We start from the raw sequence: 21,580 nt of genomic DNA on the forward strand, positions 1-21,580 counted from the left end.
CCTCACCTGGCTCGCACCGACCACAGTGCGGATGTAAAATATCCTCAGTGATAAACGGATTATGGATTAGAGTCCCCTTGCTGTCAGGCTAGCCGTGGATGGTTTTCGTGATTATCCCCTCCGTGTAACGCAAATGCCGGTTAGTTCCATTAAAAAGCACTCCACGAAGGCAAACTTTTCCTAATATTTTATCCAGGAGTTCCCTTTTCTTCTGGAGTGGGTTCAAAATTACTAGACTACGGAGTTGAACATTAGTAGTTGTAAACCCTAGCTTGGGTCAGCTGTTCAGTGACGTTTATAAAATCAAATTGCCGATCCTTTTCACTAGTTATTACTTATAATAAAACAGTAGCTTAATATAAGTTGTGAATACATTTACAATTGAAATCATAAATTATGCTTTTATATAAACATGAATAAAATTATAATCATTAATTGTGATCACGATAATAAACGGTTATGAATAATTGATTACTTGTAATCAATCACATTTTGCTTAGATGCACTATAATGTAAATAAGTTTTAAAAAAAACTAATTGTGACAATTTGTTGCAACAAGTTTGAAAGAGATTTGAGAGACAAATTATTTTATAATTAATTTCGCCCTCCGTTGTTTTTATCAGCCTTGGTTTTAAATGTTTTTTTCCAAATTATTTTGCAATCGATGAAATTATCCATTACTTTCAACAGTGTTGATTTCAGACGTAATTTCAAATTATTTTGCAATTAATGAAATTATCCATTATTTTCATCAGTGTTTGTTTCAGACGTCAATTCAAATTAATTTGCAATTAATGAAATCATCCATTATTTTCATCAGTGTTTGTTTCAGACGTCAATTCAAATTAATTTGCAATTAATGAAATTATCCATTATTTTCATCAGTGTTTGTTTCAGACGTCAATTCAAATTAATTTGCAATTGATGAAATTATCCATTATTTTCATCAGTGTTTGTTTCAGACGTCAATTCAAATTAATTTGCAATTAATGAAATTATCCATTATTTTCATCAGTGTTTGTTTCAGACGTCAATTCAAATTAATATGCAATTAATGAAATTATCCATTATTTTCATCAGTGTTTGTTTCAGACGTCAATTCATATTAATTTGCAATTAATGAAATTATCCATTATTTTCATCAGTGTTTGTTTCAGACGTCAATTCAAATTAATATGCAATTAATGAAATTATCCATTATTTTCATCAGTGTTTGTTTCAGACGTCAATTCAAATTAATTTGCAATTAATGAAATTATCCATTATTTTCATCAGTGTTTGTTTCAGACGTCAATTCAAATTAATTTGCAATTAATGAAATTATCCATTATTTTCATCAGTGTTTGTTTCAGACGTCAATTCAAATTATTTTGCAATTAATGAAATTATCCATTATTTTTATTAGTGTTGGTTTTAGACGTCTTTTTAAATTATTTTGTAATTTATTATGTTGCTCTTTTTTTATCAGCTTTGAAGTTATTTTATGACAAATGATTGCTCCGTTTTATATGTTTTTTTCTTTCAAGTAATTTTGTAACTACTTAATTCCTCCTCTTTATGGGTGTTGATTTAATATGCTTTTCAAGTTATTTTGTACTTAATCATATTATCCATAGTCTTTTTTTTTTTTTTAATCAGTGTAGGGTTTAAGATGCCATTTTATATAATTTCAATCACACAATACATTGCCTTTTTAGTAATGTTTTTCTGAATCTGTATTTTAATCAGCATCTAATTACTAAACCTGAACTTATGGCGTTAAAACAATGAAGTAAAAACATACTTTCCACACAAATAAACACGGTCAATTCTTTGCAGAAGTAAGACTTTATAAAAAGTCAGTCATAAAAAAAAAGAAGAAAAAAATTAAAAACTGTCACATAGAAATTGTGACAGCCCCTTGATACACTCTTACCACACATACACACACATGTAATATGCACACCAAAAAACACACTGTGTGTGTTTAGGACATACAGATGTATTCCACATCAGTTTCATAAGATACAGAGAAAGGTAAAGAAGGAGGGGGGGAAGGGAGGGACCACCCTGGCGTTGACAGCGTCCCTTTGTTCGCCGTCTTCCCCTTGAGAGCCCCCTGAGGATCGTGCAGGGGCGTCTCTTTACTCCTTTTGTGAAGTTGCGAGTAAAACCGAAGATGGGAATCAATTTCTAGACGTCGGTTTATTTTTTCTACTTTTCCTGTGTACTTTTGAGCACAAAAGAATGTCTTCGGCTTGGCGACTTTTTTTTTCATTTTTGTATTTTTATTCCATAATTACGTGTGTGAGTGTACAGTGACTAAGAGAGAGATATTTCAATCTCTCTTTCGGTCTCTGTTAATGCGTTATTTGGCGAATTTTCATCCTTTTTTTTCTTTCTTTTCTGCTTTTTAATTCTTCTCTTTCCGAAATTCCTCCGGGGAATTTGTCAACTCTATTTGATATGGGGAAGTTGTGTTAGGTTTTAGTGTGTATTTCTTTCCCTCTATTAACTTCGTTTGTTTGAGAGTGATTAAAAAATATTTCTAGTGAGTGAGTTTCTAAGGGGATTATATGGACTTAAAGTATGGGTGGATATATGTATTTTGGATACTACAGGCACATATTAATTTGCAAAGGATATAAGCTGTGATTATTAAAAATATAAGTAATGGTGCTTGTAATCGTTTATAAAATTTTTATAAAAATCACGAAGAAAGGAAAAATACTTATTAAACTGCAGTTTAATTCTCTAGTTTTTTAAGTTCGTGTCTTTCCTCGAAAAATTACAAGAGTTCGCAAAAACATTAGAAACATATTGACTTACAATTTATCTCGCTAATTTTGTCAATGTTTGCTTTTATTTGAAATGTCATGAAAACTCTCAAATACAGTACAGTGAGACCTGTTTTTGTGCCGTCCTTTTTTATGCGATTCTGTTTTTGTGCGATTGGTTTTATGCGATTTTATTTTTGTGCGATTTTTTTCGTGCGAATTATTTTTATGCGGTATATGAATCTTAACGGCGTTAGCACCAGTTTAATGTTTCCTATCAATGTGCATATGCATGTTGTGAACGAACTCTGATTACGTGGTCCCCTTGACAACGATGTATCTGAACTTCGCGATGCTCTGTTTATTTACTTTCATTAGTTCATTTATTATCGCCAACTCCATTTTCTCTTCTGTTTAAAATTTATTCTGCCCTAAACAAGTTGAAGTAAATCAGTAAAAAATCGTTTGCTGTGCTAAAATACTTCGTATTTTAAAATTAAACTGTTATTTTTATTTTGTAAATTCTCGTCTGCGTGTATCTCAAATACAATACGCTTCGTATTCAGAGTTTTATACACGATTCATTAGATTAAGGATTCATTTTATAGTGAGATTAAAGGTAAAAAAATTAATTACTTTTGTTTCTATTTATATGTAGTTTTTATGATTTTTATTTTATTTTATCTGATCACTGACTTTATGGTGCCAAAAAACAAATCATTGAAATCCTATCTTCAAGCGATTTTCAACCAATGCATTCCAAGAAGATGCGCGTTTTGGATTACGACGAGTAGCAGCAAACTATTTAATGTATAATTTGAAAACTTCTACATGTATATGTACAATGAAGAATTAAATATTTTTAAAATTTCTTTAGGTCTAATTTAATTATTTAATTTTATTGAAAGCATTCTCTTATCTATTTCATAAATCATTGATGTATTTTCTGAGTCCGACTTTTTTTATGCCGTCCCTATCAACTGCATAAAAAAAAGTTTTTGGTGGTATATGGTACAAACTTGTTTATTACATGTCAGAATTTATAAAATTTTCGAATTTTTTTTTGTGCGATTTCTTTTATGCGGTCCCTATCCACCGCACAAAAAAAGGTTTTACTTTATAAATATATTGACCTTGACCTATAATTTATTTCTTAAATTTTAATCGTTTTTTTTTTCGCTTCGAAATATTACAAAAGATCACAAATACTTTAGAAAGATATTTGTTCCTTAATCTTTTTCATTTTTATTTCTCTTTTAAATATTATGAAATGCAGTAAAAACATATTGAATTTCAATTCATCTCTCTAATTTTGTCAATTTTTTGCTAATTTTTATTTCTTACTAAAATATTACGAAAATTCTCAAATACAGTTGAAACATATTGACCTTCAATTTATCTTTCAAATTTTGTCAGCTTTTGTTTTTCTTTGAAATACTATGAAAACTCTCAACTATAGTAAAAATATATCTTTTAATTCATTTATTCTCTAATCTTGTAAATTTTTATTTCTTTTTTAAATACTACGAAAATTCTCAAATTCAGTAGAAACTTACTGAATTTCAATTTATCTTTCTAGTTTTGTCAATTTTTGTTTCGCTTTAAAAAGTTGGGAAATTTCTTATGAACAGTAGAAACATATTGAATTTCAATTTATCTTTCTAGTTTTGTCAATTTTTGTTTCGCTTTAAAAAGTTGGGAAATTTCTTATAAACAGTAGATACATATTGAATTTCAATTTATCTTTCTAGTTTTGTCAATTTTTGTTTCGCTTTAAAATGTTATGAAATTTCTCATATACAGTAAAAATATGTTTATTTTCATTTTGTTTCTTTAACTTTTTCAAATTTTTTATGTCTGTGAAATTTTACGACGACTATATAAAATACAGAAAAACACATTAATATTCAAATTATTTCTCAAACTTTGTCAATTTTTGCTTCTTTGAAATATTACAAAAACTCTAAAATATAGTAGTAATATACATTGACCCTACAATTTCTTCTCTAATTTGACAATTTTCATTTCCCTTCAAGATTCTAAGAAAAACTCTAAAAAAAAGTACTACTGTCAAATTTATTTCTGAATTTGATTTCAAGTCGAGCGAGAAAAAATACACAGTGGAAAAATATTTGGAATAAGATGTGTATTGAATTGAACTACAGGACTTCATAGGTACAAGATGAAATTTGTGGATAAATCCTTATCGTTTTGAGCTTTCTTTCAAAAAATATGAAAACTACTTCGAAAATTGCATGAAACATTTTCAATTTTTAAAGTATTCAAGTAAAGTTTTTATCATTAGTTGTCAAATACGATACCCTACAAAACTTTTTTTAAATTTCTTCTGCGTATGCGCAGTATTACGGAACTAGCTTAAATACTCATACAATAAGGAACTCTTGCGAAGTTTAAAACGAATTTTTTTTGAAATATTAAATCGGCAATTTTGTATCCTATTTAAAGTTTTTCCAAAAAATTTTTTAATTCCATTGAATATTTATGAAATTATAGCACAAAAACGTAAAGTGATAAAACAAATTTCTTATAAAAATGTCCGTATTTCCTTAAATATTTACCCTAGGTTTACGAAACTTTATGCAGTTATTAAAAATAACAACTTAGACAATTGATAAAAGTTACAAGTTCTTTGCTTAATTTTTTGGTATAGGGTTTTCAGAAATACTTGTTTTCATTCTTAATTTACTGCTGGCTTTTAAATCTTATTGTTAAGTATGAAACATCGTATAAACTAAATGCCTCTAAAATTACAAAATAATTATTTAGGTATTTCTTGAGAAACTTTTAAAAAAATGTCAAAAAATGAAAAAGCTTCTTCCATTATCGTACGGTAGTGTATGTTTAAAAGCTGAAATTTATGTCCATTTTTAAATTAGCATTTATCATGCATAGTTGCATAAAGGCTTTTGCAAAGTCAAGACTATTCATCTCCTTAAAAATCAAAGCTCACGATCAAATAACTAATCTTGACAACGACAGGAAGACAGCCACCACTCTCATCAGACTAGGAACAAAACATCATAAAAACATGAAAATCACTGCAGATGGGACTAGAAAATATCAAAACTGTGGCAACTGTCTTAATGTGGAACTCACACCATGTCATGTTCTTAACTGCCCTGCATTCGCTGCAGGCCTTCACCTCTTAAAGTACCCTATAGAAAAAGATTTATATTCATTTGATGCCATAGAGATAGCAAAGACTATTCAAGCACACCATGAGATATGATTCAATAGAGGATACGACACCAACCAACCATCATACATAGTCGATGCTTCCGAAAGGTAAACAGTCTTTTGAAGAAAAAAATTAACTTTCTTTATGCCTTTTATATAGGATAGCCAGCGCCTTTATTCAGAATGTTTCAGCGAACTAATAGCCATACAAATTAATCAGATTTCTTAAAACAAAAAAAAAGAACAAAAAAGTGAAAAGAATTATTACGTCACCAGATTCTTTTAAAGGGAACCAGATAAAAAAAAATAAAACCACGAATTTCATATAAGAAGAGGAGGCAGTCGACCAAGTTGTGGGAATTTTCTGGGGTTTGGAATGAGGAGAATTATAGTAGAATCAACAAGTACTCCCTCTGGTACCTCCTCCTTCAAACCAGTGACATTGATATAAAAAAACCTTGAATAAAAAATATAAAAATAATAATAAAAAAAACGTCAAAGCAATATATCTCAGGGAGCAGTGAGTCATACGTTTACTGGAATGATATTCAGGTATGTACGAGGGGGAGACGGATAGAATGCACCTGGAATAGAATTTTATTTTTCATCGTCTGTTAGGGGGGTGGTTGAATGAATTTTGAACTTTATTTTATTTTTCACCCATCATTTCACCCACCTGAAAACGATTCTTTCTTTGCATGGTCACCCCCGAGTAGCTATGGTTAAAGTGTATGGACAAGATTGTGAATATGAGATTTCTAACTACTTATATAGTTGTTTATGTTTCGGATATAGCAATAACATAAATAAAGTTCCGCTTTTCAACCAAAAGTGAATTGCCATAGAAGGCGCGACATTTCTGTATTCCATAAAAGGAGAACTTGATCCGATTGGAAATTGAGATGTTGATATACACTCTAAAATAGAATAATAGTTATCTTTATTGTTATCAAATGTGTAAGACTTTTTTTTTTTTTATAAACATCAAACATCATGTTTTAGAATATAAAACCTTTCGTCGTAGCAGCGAAAAAAATCGAATAAACCTATTAGTTGGTAATAAAAACGAAAGGAATTTCTTAGATGAATAAAGCCATTTTATAGTTCTTTTTAATTTTTAAACCGTCGTTGAACAGTTGACCCAATTTCGGACTTACGTTACCATTGCTCATCTCCATAGCCTTGTAATTTTGAACCTAATCCAGAATACAAGAGAACTCCTGGATCAAGTATTGCGGAGAAATTTGCCTTTGTGGAAGACTTTTTTTGATGGAACTATCCGAATTTGCGGTTACATTAAAAGAAAAACTACGAAAACCTCTCATGGTTAGCCTGACTTCATGGGAATCGTAAGCCATGAGACATCTACCACTGAGGATATTTTATGTTCGCATTATGGTTGGTGCGTGCCGGGTGCGAAATTCAGCCATGACTGGGATTCGGATCCGGGTCACCTCATTAGGAGGCGAGTATTCTATCTCCTGAGTCACCGTAGCTCTCATTTTGTAGTTTGTAGTATGCTATGGCCCGTAAAGGTAACTTAGCCTATGCTCTTTAAAAGGCTTGGATAACGCTCATAACAATGTCTTCATAAATTCCAAAATATACTTCTTTTTTTTTTTTTAAATTTAAATATCACCTGTTGCATTTGCAAATTAAAGGCGCCATAACTTTTTTCAAATTTTTATCCGATTTACCGATAAACAGAACAAGGTTTCTATTACTATCAATGCAGTTTGCTTTTCTCAAAGGTAGTTTTTTCTTCTTTTTTTTAAATTATTTACATCAAATTTGCAATGTAACGAATGAAAAAATGCCATTAGAATTACCGCTTATCACTTAAGAAAACATAGTAAACATGATCAAAAACATCTAAGTGGAATAGAGGCTAAAATAGTAACATAAGCTGTTAAGCTTCAAACAAAACTAAGTTTGTCTCCAGGCACTGTAAATCCTATCTACGCATTGCCAAACTATATTAAATTATTTATTAAAAAATCAAAGAAATCTGTTGTTTCTCTGACAGTAACCTAGTACAATTTCCACGGAATTTGTGCCTGCACAATACCGGTAAAATGATATTACAAGAAATTGAAGTTAGCAAAAAGAAAAAAAAGGAAAAGGTATACAGTTACAATTAAGTAATTCTGTTATTATTTAAAGCTTCCTAACTCAATTCGGGGTGGACATTCTATTTTGTGGTGGTTACAGCACCAGTATAAAGATTCAGAGGCCCCGGGTTTGATCCAAACCGGCACTAAAGATCATCTTTTTCGCACTACCCACAGACTGGTGAACACGAAAACGAAAACGAACTCGCAACTCTCTCACTCCTCGACAGATGGCAGCACTATACTATTTTACATTGATCTACGATTCCCCTTGATTCGCCTTAATAAACCAATCACCTGAGTCTCAAACAACATGAAGGTCCAGACTGAATATAGTTTTTTTAGCATAATGTTAATTTACGACCAGGTGTGATAAAACATTTACAGGCAGACCCGTATTTTTACAATTATTATTACTTTACAGAAATAAATTTATTTTTACGGTCAATGGCTGAGACAATTTTTGCCGGTCATTTACAGCAATTTACGGGTGAAATTTTTTTCCAGAGTATACATACTAAAACCGTATCTATATATATCTTATACTATAATACGAGGAATGGTTGCCAAGTCGAAAATCGGCCCAGAATTAATAAACTCCGGTAAACTTGGGGGTCTGGGGTTTTTGGCCACGAGGAATCGATTAGCCCCGGTTTTGAAGCGCTACGGTCGAGCAGTTCGGAGTTACAGATAGGATATTTTCAAACTTTATTAGTTCGCCATAATGGCTATAGATACTTTTCTCCACTCTTATAAATGTATGCTAATGCGAACCTTACAAGTGAACTATTAATTTTCGACAACTTAAACCAACAATATACGAAGGAATTAATAATTTAATTGTAAGGTTCGCATTAGTTTACATTTATCAAAGTGGAGAAAAGTTTAACTTTTGTGTTAAAATCACCGTCAACAACCGTTAACATCACCGTTTCAACATTCATCAGATTTCAAGCTACATTTTCAACATGCAGAACGCACCTCTACATGAAATTATTCAAGGAGCCGGAATTTTGGAACAACAAGCGATCAACTCAATTCTACCCGCAAATGGACAACTGGAAGATACCGTCATTGTCAGAATGCTTCTCCATTACGCCGAACAAGCTTACCCGACCGTCAAAGTTGCCGTACTTCACCCTGAATTTGTCGCACGCTTCTACGTTACAACAGCGGATGGCGCTTATGAAGGAATGGCTCTTCTCAACGATATCAGCGACCAGAACAAGGCTTCCAACTTTCTATACGGCGTTCAACAAGGATTCGACGTGCTACTCATTCCCATTCACAAGAGAGCTCAAATGGATAGAGGCGAGCACTGGATGCTAGGAATTTACGAAGCAAGCTATGGAGAACGTCAACTATTAGTCTGCGATCCAGTCGACAACCCGCTGCCCATCGATGCTGTTTTGAGAAAAATACTGCGACACGTTTTGAATACCGTTGTTACGAATGAAAAGCTGAAAGGATGCATCGTGAAACCTCGCAACGCTTACAACCACCAAGATGACGCGTCTTCCTGCGGAGTTTACATCGTCTTTTATGCTCGACAATACCTCTCTCATCGACGCCTTTTCCTGGACAAGAATTTTCAAGAAGCGGATGAACGGAAGCAAATTTACGAATTCGTTGTGAACAGTGACCAATTGAACATGTCGGGACCATCTGAAGCCGCATCTTTCACATCTTCGACCAATATGCACGCTTTGAATATCCAAGACCCGATGATAACGCCGTTGCGCCCGACAAGAGCAGTCAAGCAGCGTAGCAAGGAACGAATCTCGGATATATTGATGGAACTTAATGCATCTCAACGAGTAAAATACCGCGATTATGAAAGACGCAGACGAAAAAACGAAACAATGAGGGGCCGCAACATTCGCCTAGAGCAGGGATGGCGAACCAATGGCACGCGTGCCATTTATGGCACGCAACACAATATTTTGGGCACGCCACCGATCACAATTGTTATTGCACTATGAATTGTTATTACACAAATGTCACACACTATGAAGCATATGTAACAATTAAATTAAAATTCACAAAAAACAAACAAAATAATAAACAATTATTAATAAAAAAATTAACAATTAATGCTAAAAGAACAATTAATAATCATAAAAAACAAGCTAACAATAAATAACTAGCAAAAAAATCAACAGTCCTGCTTAAATTAATATCTTACAACCTAATATAAGTTATTTGTCATTTAATCTGCAATAACAGAAGTCCCACTGATGCTACTTTAAGTTGAATTACGCGTATAACTGAGACATTGCAGAATGTATTTTCTTTTCAATGTAAATAAAGAGTTTTGAGTTGATAGTATTTAGTATTATTACTTTCCCAATAATCATGAAGTCAAAATTATTTGACGGCACGTCTGTGATTTCATTAAACAATTTTTTAGAAAAAATGGCACTTTGGTGTATAAAGGTTCGCCACCCCTGGCCTAGAGGAACAACGCCGCCGTAGTGAAAAACTCCGTAGAGCTGCGAAATCTCGGCCTGCGTCAACCTACAAAAATGCTGCAACTTCCAACGTGGAATATCAAAGTCTTGGTCCATTTAACGTCGCTTGCATCCACGATGGCGCTTTGCATTTCCCAGAAGAAAGAGTGAAGAACAAAATACACGTAGATTCATTTGGCGACTGCTGCTTACATGGAAGAATCAAACTACCAATGCCCGAATTTCCAAACGAATTAGCGCTTCTATTTGCACGACAACACCGCCTATCGGAAGAATTCCACAGAAGGATCCGCAACATCGACGCCTGCTTTCGAAGAAACCAACCAACGCGCAATCGCAACCGGAGTACAACCGCCCAATGTCCACCTCGTCTTTACAAACCGTGAAGGCGACTATCCTCGACGATTCAACGCACCAGCTGTAAACGAAATAGCCGCAGTCTTGACTCTCAACGCCGATCAAAGCATCCCAGAGAATGAAATGGTCATGCGAGAACGCGGGAAAAAAATCACGCAGCTAAGCAACATCGATGGTCGCGTCGAGCCTTTTACCTACCCGCTTTTCTACCCGAGAGAAACTTTTGGATTCTATGTTGGAATGCCGCTGCACACGCCTTATCCATCATGAAATCATGTTACACGCGCAGAATTAGCCTGTTACCGACTCGCCTACCGTCCGAATTATGCCAAGCCACTCCCGATCGATTGCACAAATGCAGGAATAGATCAACGATGGGTCGAGTTTAATGGTCAGCAAACATGGAAGAGACCAGTGCAGATGGGGATTTCCAATGGAACATCAAGACATGACATCGTTGGTGGACGATGAAAAGCCGAGGTATCGCCGACGCTACAATCCGTTGTTGGATCCAATGAACCCAGAATTCTCGCATGAGCAAGCCATCTACAGGAAAGACTGCAACGGCCAGCGCGTCACCACAGACAACCGCCACGTCGTCCCGTACAACGCCTACCTGCTCAAGAAGTATCAATGCCACATCAATGTTGAATTCGTCGGCAGCATCGGACCGGTGAAATACCTCTACAAGTACATCTACAAGGGCCATGATTGTGCTACGATAAAGGCCGTCGAAAATCAGCAGACGATCATCTACAACGAGCCGGAGAAGTACGTGGAAGCTCGCTATATCTCACCAGTTGAAGCATGTTGGCGCCTATTCAAGGATTTCGAGATCCAAGCGAAAAGCCACACCGTCGTTCGACTTGACATTCACCTACCCGGACAAGATGGCGTTAACTTGGACCAAGCGCCAGTTGACCTTGCCGATATTGGACAGAAGGGATCGACCTTAAGGGCTTACTTCCGCCATAACACCGCGCTGAAAGAAGACGAAGCGAACGGAAAGGCAGTCACCTACCACTATTACCATGAAATGCCGGAGCACTACCGATGGATTGGCCAGACGAGCACTTGGCAGAAGAACGTGAATGCTTGCAGCAGAATTGGTCGCGTACATCCAGTCAACTTCGTTTCCCAGCCAGAACTTTTCTTCCTGCGCACGCTTTTGTTCCACGTCAAAGAACCAACGAACTTCAGAGACCTCTACATTGTCGACGGTGTCCAGCACGCAACCTACAAGCAAGCCTGTCTAGCCAGAGGCCTCACATACGATGACCAACAGTACGTAGAAGGACTCCGCGAATGTGCTTCATCGAAAATGCCAAGTGTTATGCGCATACTCTTCGCTCAAATCCTGATACTTGGTGTGCCAGAAAACCCGAAGAAATTATGGGAACTGTTCAAAGAGGACCTCGCGGAAGATTTCATTCGAGAAGCAAGACGCACTGGTGGTTCCATAGAAGAAGCGATAAAGCGTGCCTACCGAATCATCGCGCATAAGTTGAACACCGAAGCTACCGAAGGCCGCAACTTCCAATACTGGGTGCAGACACATGGCATGGAAGACATCGACAACTATGAGCAAGATTTGGAACACGATATGATCGACGTCGACGAATCAACAGCAATCGGAGACCGCATGTACCAGCAACTCAACGAAAAGCAGCGTGAAATCGTCGACACCATAATCCAAGCACTTGAAGACCCGACTCCTGCTGCGAAATGCTTCTTCATAGATGGACCAGGAGGAACCGGGAAGACATTCGTCTACAGCACGCTGAATCGCATCGTTACCGGAAGGCTTAAGAAAGTGAAATGCATGGCTTACACCGGGATAGCAGCGATTCTTCTACCGAGTGGTCAAACAGCGCACCGAACCTTTGGCTTGAAAGTCTCGCTTACATCCGACTCAAGATCATCCATCAAACCAGGATCACCGAAGGCGAACGCATTCAAAGGAGCCCACATGTGTCTGATGGACGAAGCTCCGATGATGTCAAAATACGGCTTGCACAACTTCGACGAACTCCTACGCGCGATTTGCAACAACATTCCGTTTGGAGGCAAAGTCATGGTGCTTGGTGGCGACTTCCGACAGTGCTGTCCAGTTCAACAACGTGCCAACAAAAGCGAAATACTCGACCTTTTGATCAAGAGAAGCCATCTGTGGCAACACTTCAAGACTTATTCGCTCGAAAAAAACATGCGCGTTGATCCCGAAGAAGAAGAATTCGCGAAATACCTGCTAAAGCTCGGTGACGGGGAACTCGAAGTGAATGAACTCGGTGAAATAGAAGTCCCAGAAGAAATTCGCTCTGGTGGTAACCTCATCGATGAAATCTTCGGACCATGCCTCAGAAGTGGGAACTACGAAGCAATGAAGAATCGCGCTATTCTTGCACCATTGAACGACGATAAGGACAAGATCAACGAGCAGATTATCGCTATGCTTCCAGGCGAAGAGAAGACATACACAAGTTTCGACTCGGTAAAGGATCAACATGAAGGGGGAATTCAATTCGCGCCTGAATTCCTGAATTCGATCAACATCGCCGACTTGCCTCCACACAATCTGAAGCTCAAGAAGAACGCCATCATCATGCTTCTCCGAAACTTGGACGTCTCTGAAGAAATGCGCAACGGAACACGATTGATTGTCACCGAACTTTGCAACAACATCATCAAGGCTAAGATCATCACTGGTGAACACGCAGGCCGACAAGTACACCTTCCAAGGATCACGCTCGACTCCAGCAAATCACAGCTTGGCGCAACTATGCAACGGCACCAATTCCCAGTTACTCCAGCATTCGCCATTACGATACACAAGTCACAAGGCCAAACATTCGAATTCGTCGGCGTGCTTCTCCTCACGACGGTCTTCGTGCACGGAATGCTCTACATCGCGTTTTCAAGAGTCAAGCGTCGGAGTGCGTTGAAGGTCCTGCTGCCTCCTGAGAATCCAACCCACACCCGAAACGTCGTATGGAAGGAAGTCCTGAACAAGAGAAACTCACCAGCCGCACCTGCCTCTCCGACAAGAAACTACCTGGACAACATGGAAGATTTCGCAATCGATGATTAATGTTTATTATGTTTATGCTGTTATAGGTTTATAATATGTTTCTTATGTATGTATATATGTTTGGTTTTTCTAAATAAATTTGTCAAAAATATTGAACTTCAACACACTTCAATCTTTACACTGCTCACTTTGTACCATTTCTTTAATTGTATAATTTTTTGTTATCAATTACATTTTATTTCCTATGACTTTTCAAACTTTACCTTTGTATAGAATAGTTCCCTTTCCAAACTCTAACTTTGTTTAGATAGTTTACAATGGTGCACTTTAACCGGTTATCTTTTCACCAATGGTTTCACAAATTTTCTTATGGCATGTATTGTTTTGATAAATCACAATTTAAAATTTAAATCTTCGAGTTAGCTTCGATACCTGTTTTCTCCGAGCGGAGCTCGGTCACCCGCTGGTTATATAAAACGCTAATACGTATGTATCAATAAAACCGATGATATTTCTTTTCTCGCGTTGGCAACAGTTTTCATTTTTAATTGATAGGCTTCGGCTCGCAAGAGCACGTAGTGAGCATATCATATGTCTAATCGGGTGAATTCTCACCGAATTATCAAAAAAAATTCTCACAAAATTATCTTCATCGAAGCCGATGCTTTACATCTGGCGTTCAGTACTATTTCATATTGTTTTACAACACATGGTTTTAGCCCTCTGGTGGGAGACTTTAAAACAAAACTTACAAAAGTTACTTTTCTCAACAACTGAAATTTAGAATAGTGTGATTAAGAAAAATATGTGAACTGTTTGCAATTTCAAATTAATATTGAAATGCACAGGCTTAGAATTTTCTACAGTTAAAGTTTTCGGAACTTCAGTGTTCAAAAAAGTAGAGAAGAGTTAGACGTTAAGAACGTATCCAATGCGCGAGCAAAGCGAGCATCGGATTGCGAAGCAATCCGAAATGAACTGCGAAAGCAGTTCCGGGGGTTGGCGAGCACGAGCGAGCAGGGGGCGAAGCCTCCTAGTTAACTTTTAAACTGTTAGTCTTGTTGACTTGGTTTTAATCCCATTCTATTCAGTGTTGAAAATGCATCCGTCAAGTGATAACATTTAACGTTGCTTTTCAAAGCTTTGTCGCCAAGGAAAATAAATAAAAGCCATAGTTTAAGTGCCTTACACTTGAAACAATGCTATGATTTTAAACTCTATTTATAATCTTGCCATGAAGAATTATCTGGGCTATAGAACAGATAAACTGAAGTATTTTAAAAGTTAAACTTTTTTAAAAATCGCTGATTTGGCGACATTTTCCCGTCTAGTTGGAAATTATCAAATCACTGACTTATTCTCAGTTTTTTGCAAACTTTTATGAGCCCAGGTAATGCAGCACTAGAGAACGTTTTTTAATATTAAAAAATTGGACCACAAGCGCTTTTCAAATGTAGCTTTTCTCTATATTGACATTTTGTGCCTTTTTCAAAACAAGTGTTGACAGTGCTGACTTTAGATAGGCATAGGCTAAACTTGACCTAACAGTTATGAGTAACAGTTGCAAACTCAAGGCAGTTATAAAAATAGTATATAATTGTTAAAAAAAAAAAAAAAAAAAAAAAAAAAAAAAAAAAACATTACGACGAAAAAATATTACGACGAAGCTTTCAAAAAACTGCCTTTTTAAGTTTCTTTTGCTTTCCTCCTTTTCTGTAAATTCAAGATGGTGACTGAAGCTTATCTCAGAGGAGAGGACAAACTTCAGATATTAGTACTGGTCCTAAATAAAAAAATTTAATACGATTTCCATGTTTCCACTAATTATTTCCGTATTGAGATTTTTGTTATTATTATTATTGTTATTATTGACACAAAAACTAGTATATAAGTTTTTTTAATACTTGGGAAAGAACAAACATCGAAAAAAATTAATTAATTCAGACTTAAAACAATCTCCGCTGCTTTATTTTTCTCGGATTTGTCTAAATTGAGAAAATCATGAAAACGACAGAGATGCAATTATTAATGTGACCGGTTTTAAACAAAACATTTCATAGGAAAGTCTTGCATAAACATATAAAAGTTTATCTTATTATAAATGTTCCACTTTAACCCACTTTTAAATCTATTTCCTTGTGATTAAGATATCCAAAACTTGGAAGAAAATTGCTTGATAATTTCACAAAACTATTTTGAAATAAAACTAACATTTCACGCTTCACTGTAGGTCAAGTTTTTTTTTTTTTTTCTAATCTAAAAATTTGGCACTTTTAAAACAATCGGTGCTAACCATTCTTTGATTTTTTTTTTCGAAAAATCATTTTCAATGTCTTTTAACAAGCACAATTAATTTCAGAAAATTTCAAACATCCAAAAGAATACTTTGTGAAGAGTAGATTTAACACTAAACGTACCAACACTTAGTAAATATCTATTTCTACCAGAGCCGGTCACATGATCGGACTTTATATTTGTTGATTGAATATATGAAATATGAATGTTAGGAAGGAAATAAACTAAAAAAAAAAATTTATTATAATTAAATAAAATTTTATATTGCCAATTTTTATGTATTACAAACACAAAGAATAAGAATTTTTAATTTATTGTTCAACGCATTTTTTACATTTGCTTCCATTGTACATTTTCCGCAAGCATATTTCTTCGAATTATTATTATTTCTATAATTCTTATTATAAGAATATATAAGAGTTATAGTTCTTATAATTATTCTTGTAATTAATATTATTTCTTCTAAGAACTTGTGTTGTCTTGATAGTTTCGACATTTTTCTGAGTAAAAACTAACAGTTAGAAATGGAGTAAGGCTATCAAAATAAAATATAAGCTACTAATATACCAAAACCCTTAGTGTTTGTCACTTTTTCTTGCACTAAAATGACAATCTAAAATTTTTGGTACTTTCTTGAAATTTGAAGTCATTCACAGCTATTCTGATTGAACTAACTACGCAACAGTCTTTGCAGAAATGTGCAACTAATCAAACGCAATACGTTGAACACGCTAATTGAACATCGTAATTTCTGTTTCGATAATTTTATAAAGCAATGAATTGGTCACCTGGTCAAACGACCGGTTGTGGTGGAATTAGGAATACGACAAGTAATATTCGAAAAGAACGAAATACAAAATAATAATAATAGAAAACTGTATATTATTGTTAGAAAAAGTCAAATGTGTAAACATGATAAGATGATAAGCGCATTTTTGATGATAAGTTCTTAAAAGGTCAATCGATTGGTTATGGTATGTTTAGTGTTTAGCAAAAAACAACGGAAATAAAGCATAAATGAAATACAGAAATGTGTAAAAATGCAGATGTGTAAAGTACAGAAATGTATGAAAGTAGAGAAATGTAGAAATAGTCTTGTCAATTCTTTCATGTCCCTTTCTGTACGTCATTTGTTCTTTATTCACGCTTTTTTTTTTGCTTTAAATTTCAATTATGCATAAAATTTCCTTATTCTAAAAGCAGCAATTTTGTAAAATTTGTAACTATCTGGTATCTATCTATTTTTGTAATGCACAGTGTACAAAATAAAAAATGAACACCCTGAATAACTTTGATCTTAAGGTCGGATTTTGACGTACTAGGACTCAACCTTAACGGCATGAGGGGGTCGTCTCAAATATGCTAATTAGTTAGAGCAGGCGATATTTTAAGTTACAAAATCTGACAACAAAAAAAACTTACTTTTTCTGATTACACATTCCGAAGGATTATGATTTCTGACCCCTAACATTATAGGAGGCAACTGCAATCTGGGAAATATGATCCCTATAGTTTTGTCTAGAGAATGATCGAAAGTTTGGAATAATTATGTTAATTTTTCTTTTCGTGTGTTTTGCAATATCTCGAGAATTTTTTAAGCGAATCAAACGATTTTCTTTTTCCACAATTCTAAATTTATCTTATTATAGAGATAATTTCATGCAAAAAATATATTTTAATAGACATTTGTCATTTTTTATTACTTTATTTTATTATGGTAAAAAAATTTAAAATATACGGCATTAATAATTAATTAATAAGTAATTAATTAATAAATAAGTAAATGTAATTAATAAGTAATAGTATAAATAAGAGTATATCTCGTAGAGAGTAGTAGTAGAGCATGATTGCAAATGTGAGAACCGTCTGAGGTTTCAAAGCTTATGTTTTGTTGGGTACTAACCGATTATTCCTGCTGCAATTGAGTGCTGAAAATTGCTGTAATTTGATAATCGATACGAATCCCTGTTCTCGTTACAAAATTGATCCTTAATAAGAGCATAATAAGCTGAACTAAAAAGTTTTCTTTAAACTGAAATTAGCAATAAATAACAATAAATTTCAAAACAAAAGAACATAAGAGGATTGACTCACTAAAACAAATACAGTCTCCTTCAATTCAACATGAACAATAAGCCAATGTGGCAGCTCCTTCTCGCCAAGTATTATGTAATTCAAAGTCTATTCGCTAAAAAGCAGAACTAATTTCACAAAAATCGATGTTCTCGGTTTCACCACTCTTACCTCACTCTTCCCTATAAAGGACCATAAAGGGTTAAAGTTTATGAGTGAGTCCAATATCATGTAAGATGAACTATTTTTTATGCTGTACGTTTAAATTAAATCTTTCGCGTATTTTTCAAGAATTTAATAACATAGCATACTCTCTGAGTGTAAACATTGAATTTTTCATTATTCTCTGATGTACAAAAATTCTTGACGTACGTATTCTTGACGTTTCGTGAACTACGAGTTGAAGTTATAACTTCAACTCCTAGCAACAATTTTACCTTGGCCCCAACTGGGCTCAATATGCGTCCTATAGGAACATGCACCGGGGGACCAATATTGGGATGTCAATAATTTGGGTCCTAGAATGGCCTATATAGGGTCTACATTGACCAACATAGAGCCTATATTGACCAACATAGAGCCTATATTGACCAACATAGAGCCTATATTGACCAACATAGAGCCTATATTGACCAACATAGAGCCTATATTGACTAATAAATGGATGTAAAATATCCGGTGCATCTGACAATTCTATCTGGGACTGATATTGGTGGTAAAGTGGCTGTGAAATATAAGGCGAAACAGAAAATTTTATACTGGGCTCATATCGGAAAAATAATGGCCTTTTGAACCCTTACAGAGCCAAGATTATTGAATATTGGCCTAAGGGCCCAAATTATTTTGCTACTAGGGTAGAAATGAGAATCATTGGACTTGGCTTTTTTTTTTAAATTTTATAATAATTATTGAAATTTCATATAAAAAAAAAAAGATGAGAATTATTTTGAATACCTTTTATTCTAAGTAAAAGTTGTCAGGAAATGATTTCAAATAGTATTATAATCCATCTTAGATATTCAGTTAAAATTTGAATACTCCAGCTTGTTTTCGGAAAATTTTGGTGGACGATAAATTCTTTCTGTCGTTTTAATTGCTATAAATTCGGCAGTTAACATTCGGGAAATGATTGAATTTTGCATTGAAATCAAGCACGGTTTTGAGCACTAGAGCTAATCGGAAAGTAATCTAAATTTCGACTGCAAGAATCTATCGAAATTCCATGGCAAAGCTGGCAAGATTACATCAGGTTATATAAATGTATTAAAATAAAATTTTATTGGAATAAAAATTTTTTTAATTAATATCCAATAAAAATTTATTGAAATAAAAAGTGGTTTTTGTTATAAAAAATATTTATTTAAGTTATAAAGAATATGTTAAAATAATATAAAAAAATTACCAACTGATGTTTTTGTAAAATTATCAATAATTCACTCTTTTAATTAAAATGATACTCATTTGAGTTTCATTTTTAAGACATTTTTAACTCAAACATCACATAATACTAAAAAAAAAAAAAGAAAAAAGAAAAAAACGTATTAAAATATTTAATGTTGCAATAAAAATCAATGTGCAAGCTAAAGTTCTCACCAGTGAGAACAGAAAATGAAATTTTGCAGAGGCGTCGCCAAATTTGGAATTGACAAAAGTGAATTCGACAGAAGTCGCCAAATGTGGTAACCATTCGCAACTGCACTGTTTCCGACTATTTTGAAGCTATTTTTACTATTAACTAAAGTTAGATATGAGAAACTCTAGGACGTCATAAAAAAAGTTATAATAAAACCATAAGAATACACAAGCTAGTTTTCAAAAAAATAAATAAAAACCTCAAAGACCAAAATCAAAATGGATGTCATTATGGAAAATACTTTATTATTTTAACTAAATAAATATTGCAGTTTTTATTGTTTTTTAAATCATTAATAATATTTCGTTATCAATGCTGATGAAAATTATTTGTTTCGCAACCATCAATTTATTCTCGAATAAAACAAAACAAAAACTGTTTATCTTTGATATAATGATTTAAACTTCCTTATCTTAACGAGCTCATTACCTTTTAAAATGTCTTACTGTTTTAAAGGAAATTATGTAACTGAACTTTCATTTTATGTTAGTTTAAGAAAATTAAACTTGCACATTGAGGGAAATATGGATGGTAATATAATTTTGGGGAAAAGTATCAGATAATATTATTTTTAGTTAGAAATATGAACCTTCAAAGAAAAAAACTGATTATTCCGATAACAATATTTAAAATGTATCTATGTGCTCTAACAGTTCACGAACATTACGTGATCTAACTGTATGGCTAGAAAAAACAAAAATTAAGGAGACTATTTTTTTTTTCTACGTACTAAGTAGCTAATACATTTTTAAAAATTGTCTCCTCCCCCATGGCGAGCTCCAGCCACCATCTTGGATTTACTTGAGAAGGAAAGGGGGTAAAAATGAGGAAAAACTGAATGAATGTCCGAATTTCAGACGGGTAAATAGGTATAATCAAAAAATTTTTCTTTTTTATATTTCTAACTTGCTAATTCCATTTTAACGCCTGAACTGTTAGTACTCATAACTTCGTTTTAATTCTATTCGATTCAACGCAAAAAAAGTCACGTTTTGGGACCGAAAAAACAACTTTTAAAATATTTTCGAATTCTCTACCACTACATAGCTTCTGTTACTACAGTTCAACCATGTAGGAACGGGAAATAGAAGTTTCGACAAATTTTTAATGACCAATCAATAATTTTAACAATGGCCCACGTTATTGTTGTGAGGGTTTCGCATTGAATAGATTTTTCTGAGATTATATTGGGGACATTACATGCAAAACAATGCATGCATTTTCAAAGAACTTATATAAATTGTTCAGTCTGTATTAGAGCCGCGGTGGCTTAGAGGGCAGAGGTCTCGCCTCCCAATGAGGTGAACGGGGTTCGAATCCCAGCGATGACTGGTCGATACTAATTCCTTATCTGGCTTACAGTGCGTTGAAGTTACAAACCGAATCAAATTTTTGAAAATAAGGAAGCAGATTGACTCTGTTATTTCTTCTACCGGGCTAGCAAGTACAATTATAATTACCACTCTCACATAGTAAGTAGTCATATTAATATACTTACTATAAATGGAATAAAGCAAAGGATATTTATTCTCTTTTCAATTCTGTTCATTTATTCCATTTGAAATATCATCTTTACAATTCTTAATTGCCTTGAGTATAATTCTTTACCTATTTTTTACATATTAATAATTAAGTCTATCGTTAAATTACTACTTAA

At 34.0% G+C, this 21,580-nt stretch overlaps 1 protein-coding gene across 1 annotated transcript; it reads left to right on the forward strand.

Annotated features, from left to right (window-relative positions):
* The first annotated feature begins 11,282 nt into the window (after nucleotides 1-11,282).
* Nucleotides 11,283-13,982, forward strand: LOC147813466 (uncharacterized). The gene has a single exon (XM_087160038.1). The coding sequence runs from the start codon at nucleotides 11,283-11,285 to the stop codon at nucleotides 13,980-13,982; it is 2,700 nt and encodes an 899-aa protein (XP_087016164.1).
* The last annotated feature ends 7,598 nt before the right edge of the window (nucleotides 13,983-21,580 follow it).

This window comes from Parasteatoda tepidariorum, chromosome 3, assembly GCF_982258835.1.
Source record: "Parasteatoda tepidariorum strain Cologne lab strain chromosome 3, Ptep-v5.0, whole genome shotgun sequence".
In the NCBI taxonomy this organism is placed as follows: domain Eukaryota; kingdom Metazoa; phylum Arthropoda; class Arachnida; order Araneae; family Theridiidae; genus Parasteatoda; species Parasteatoda tepidariorum.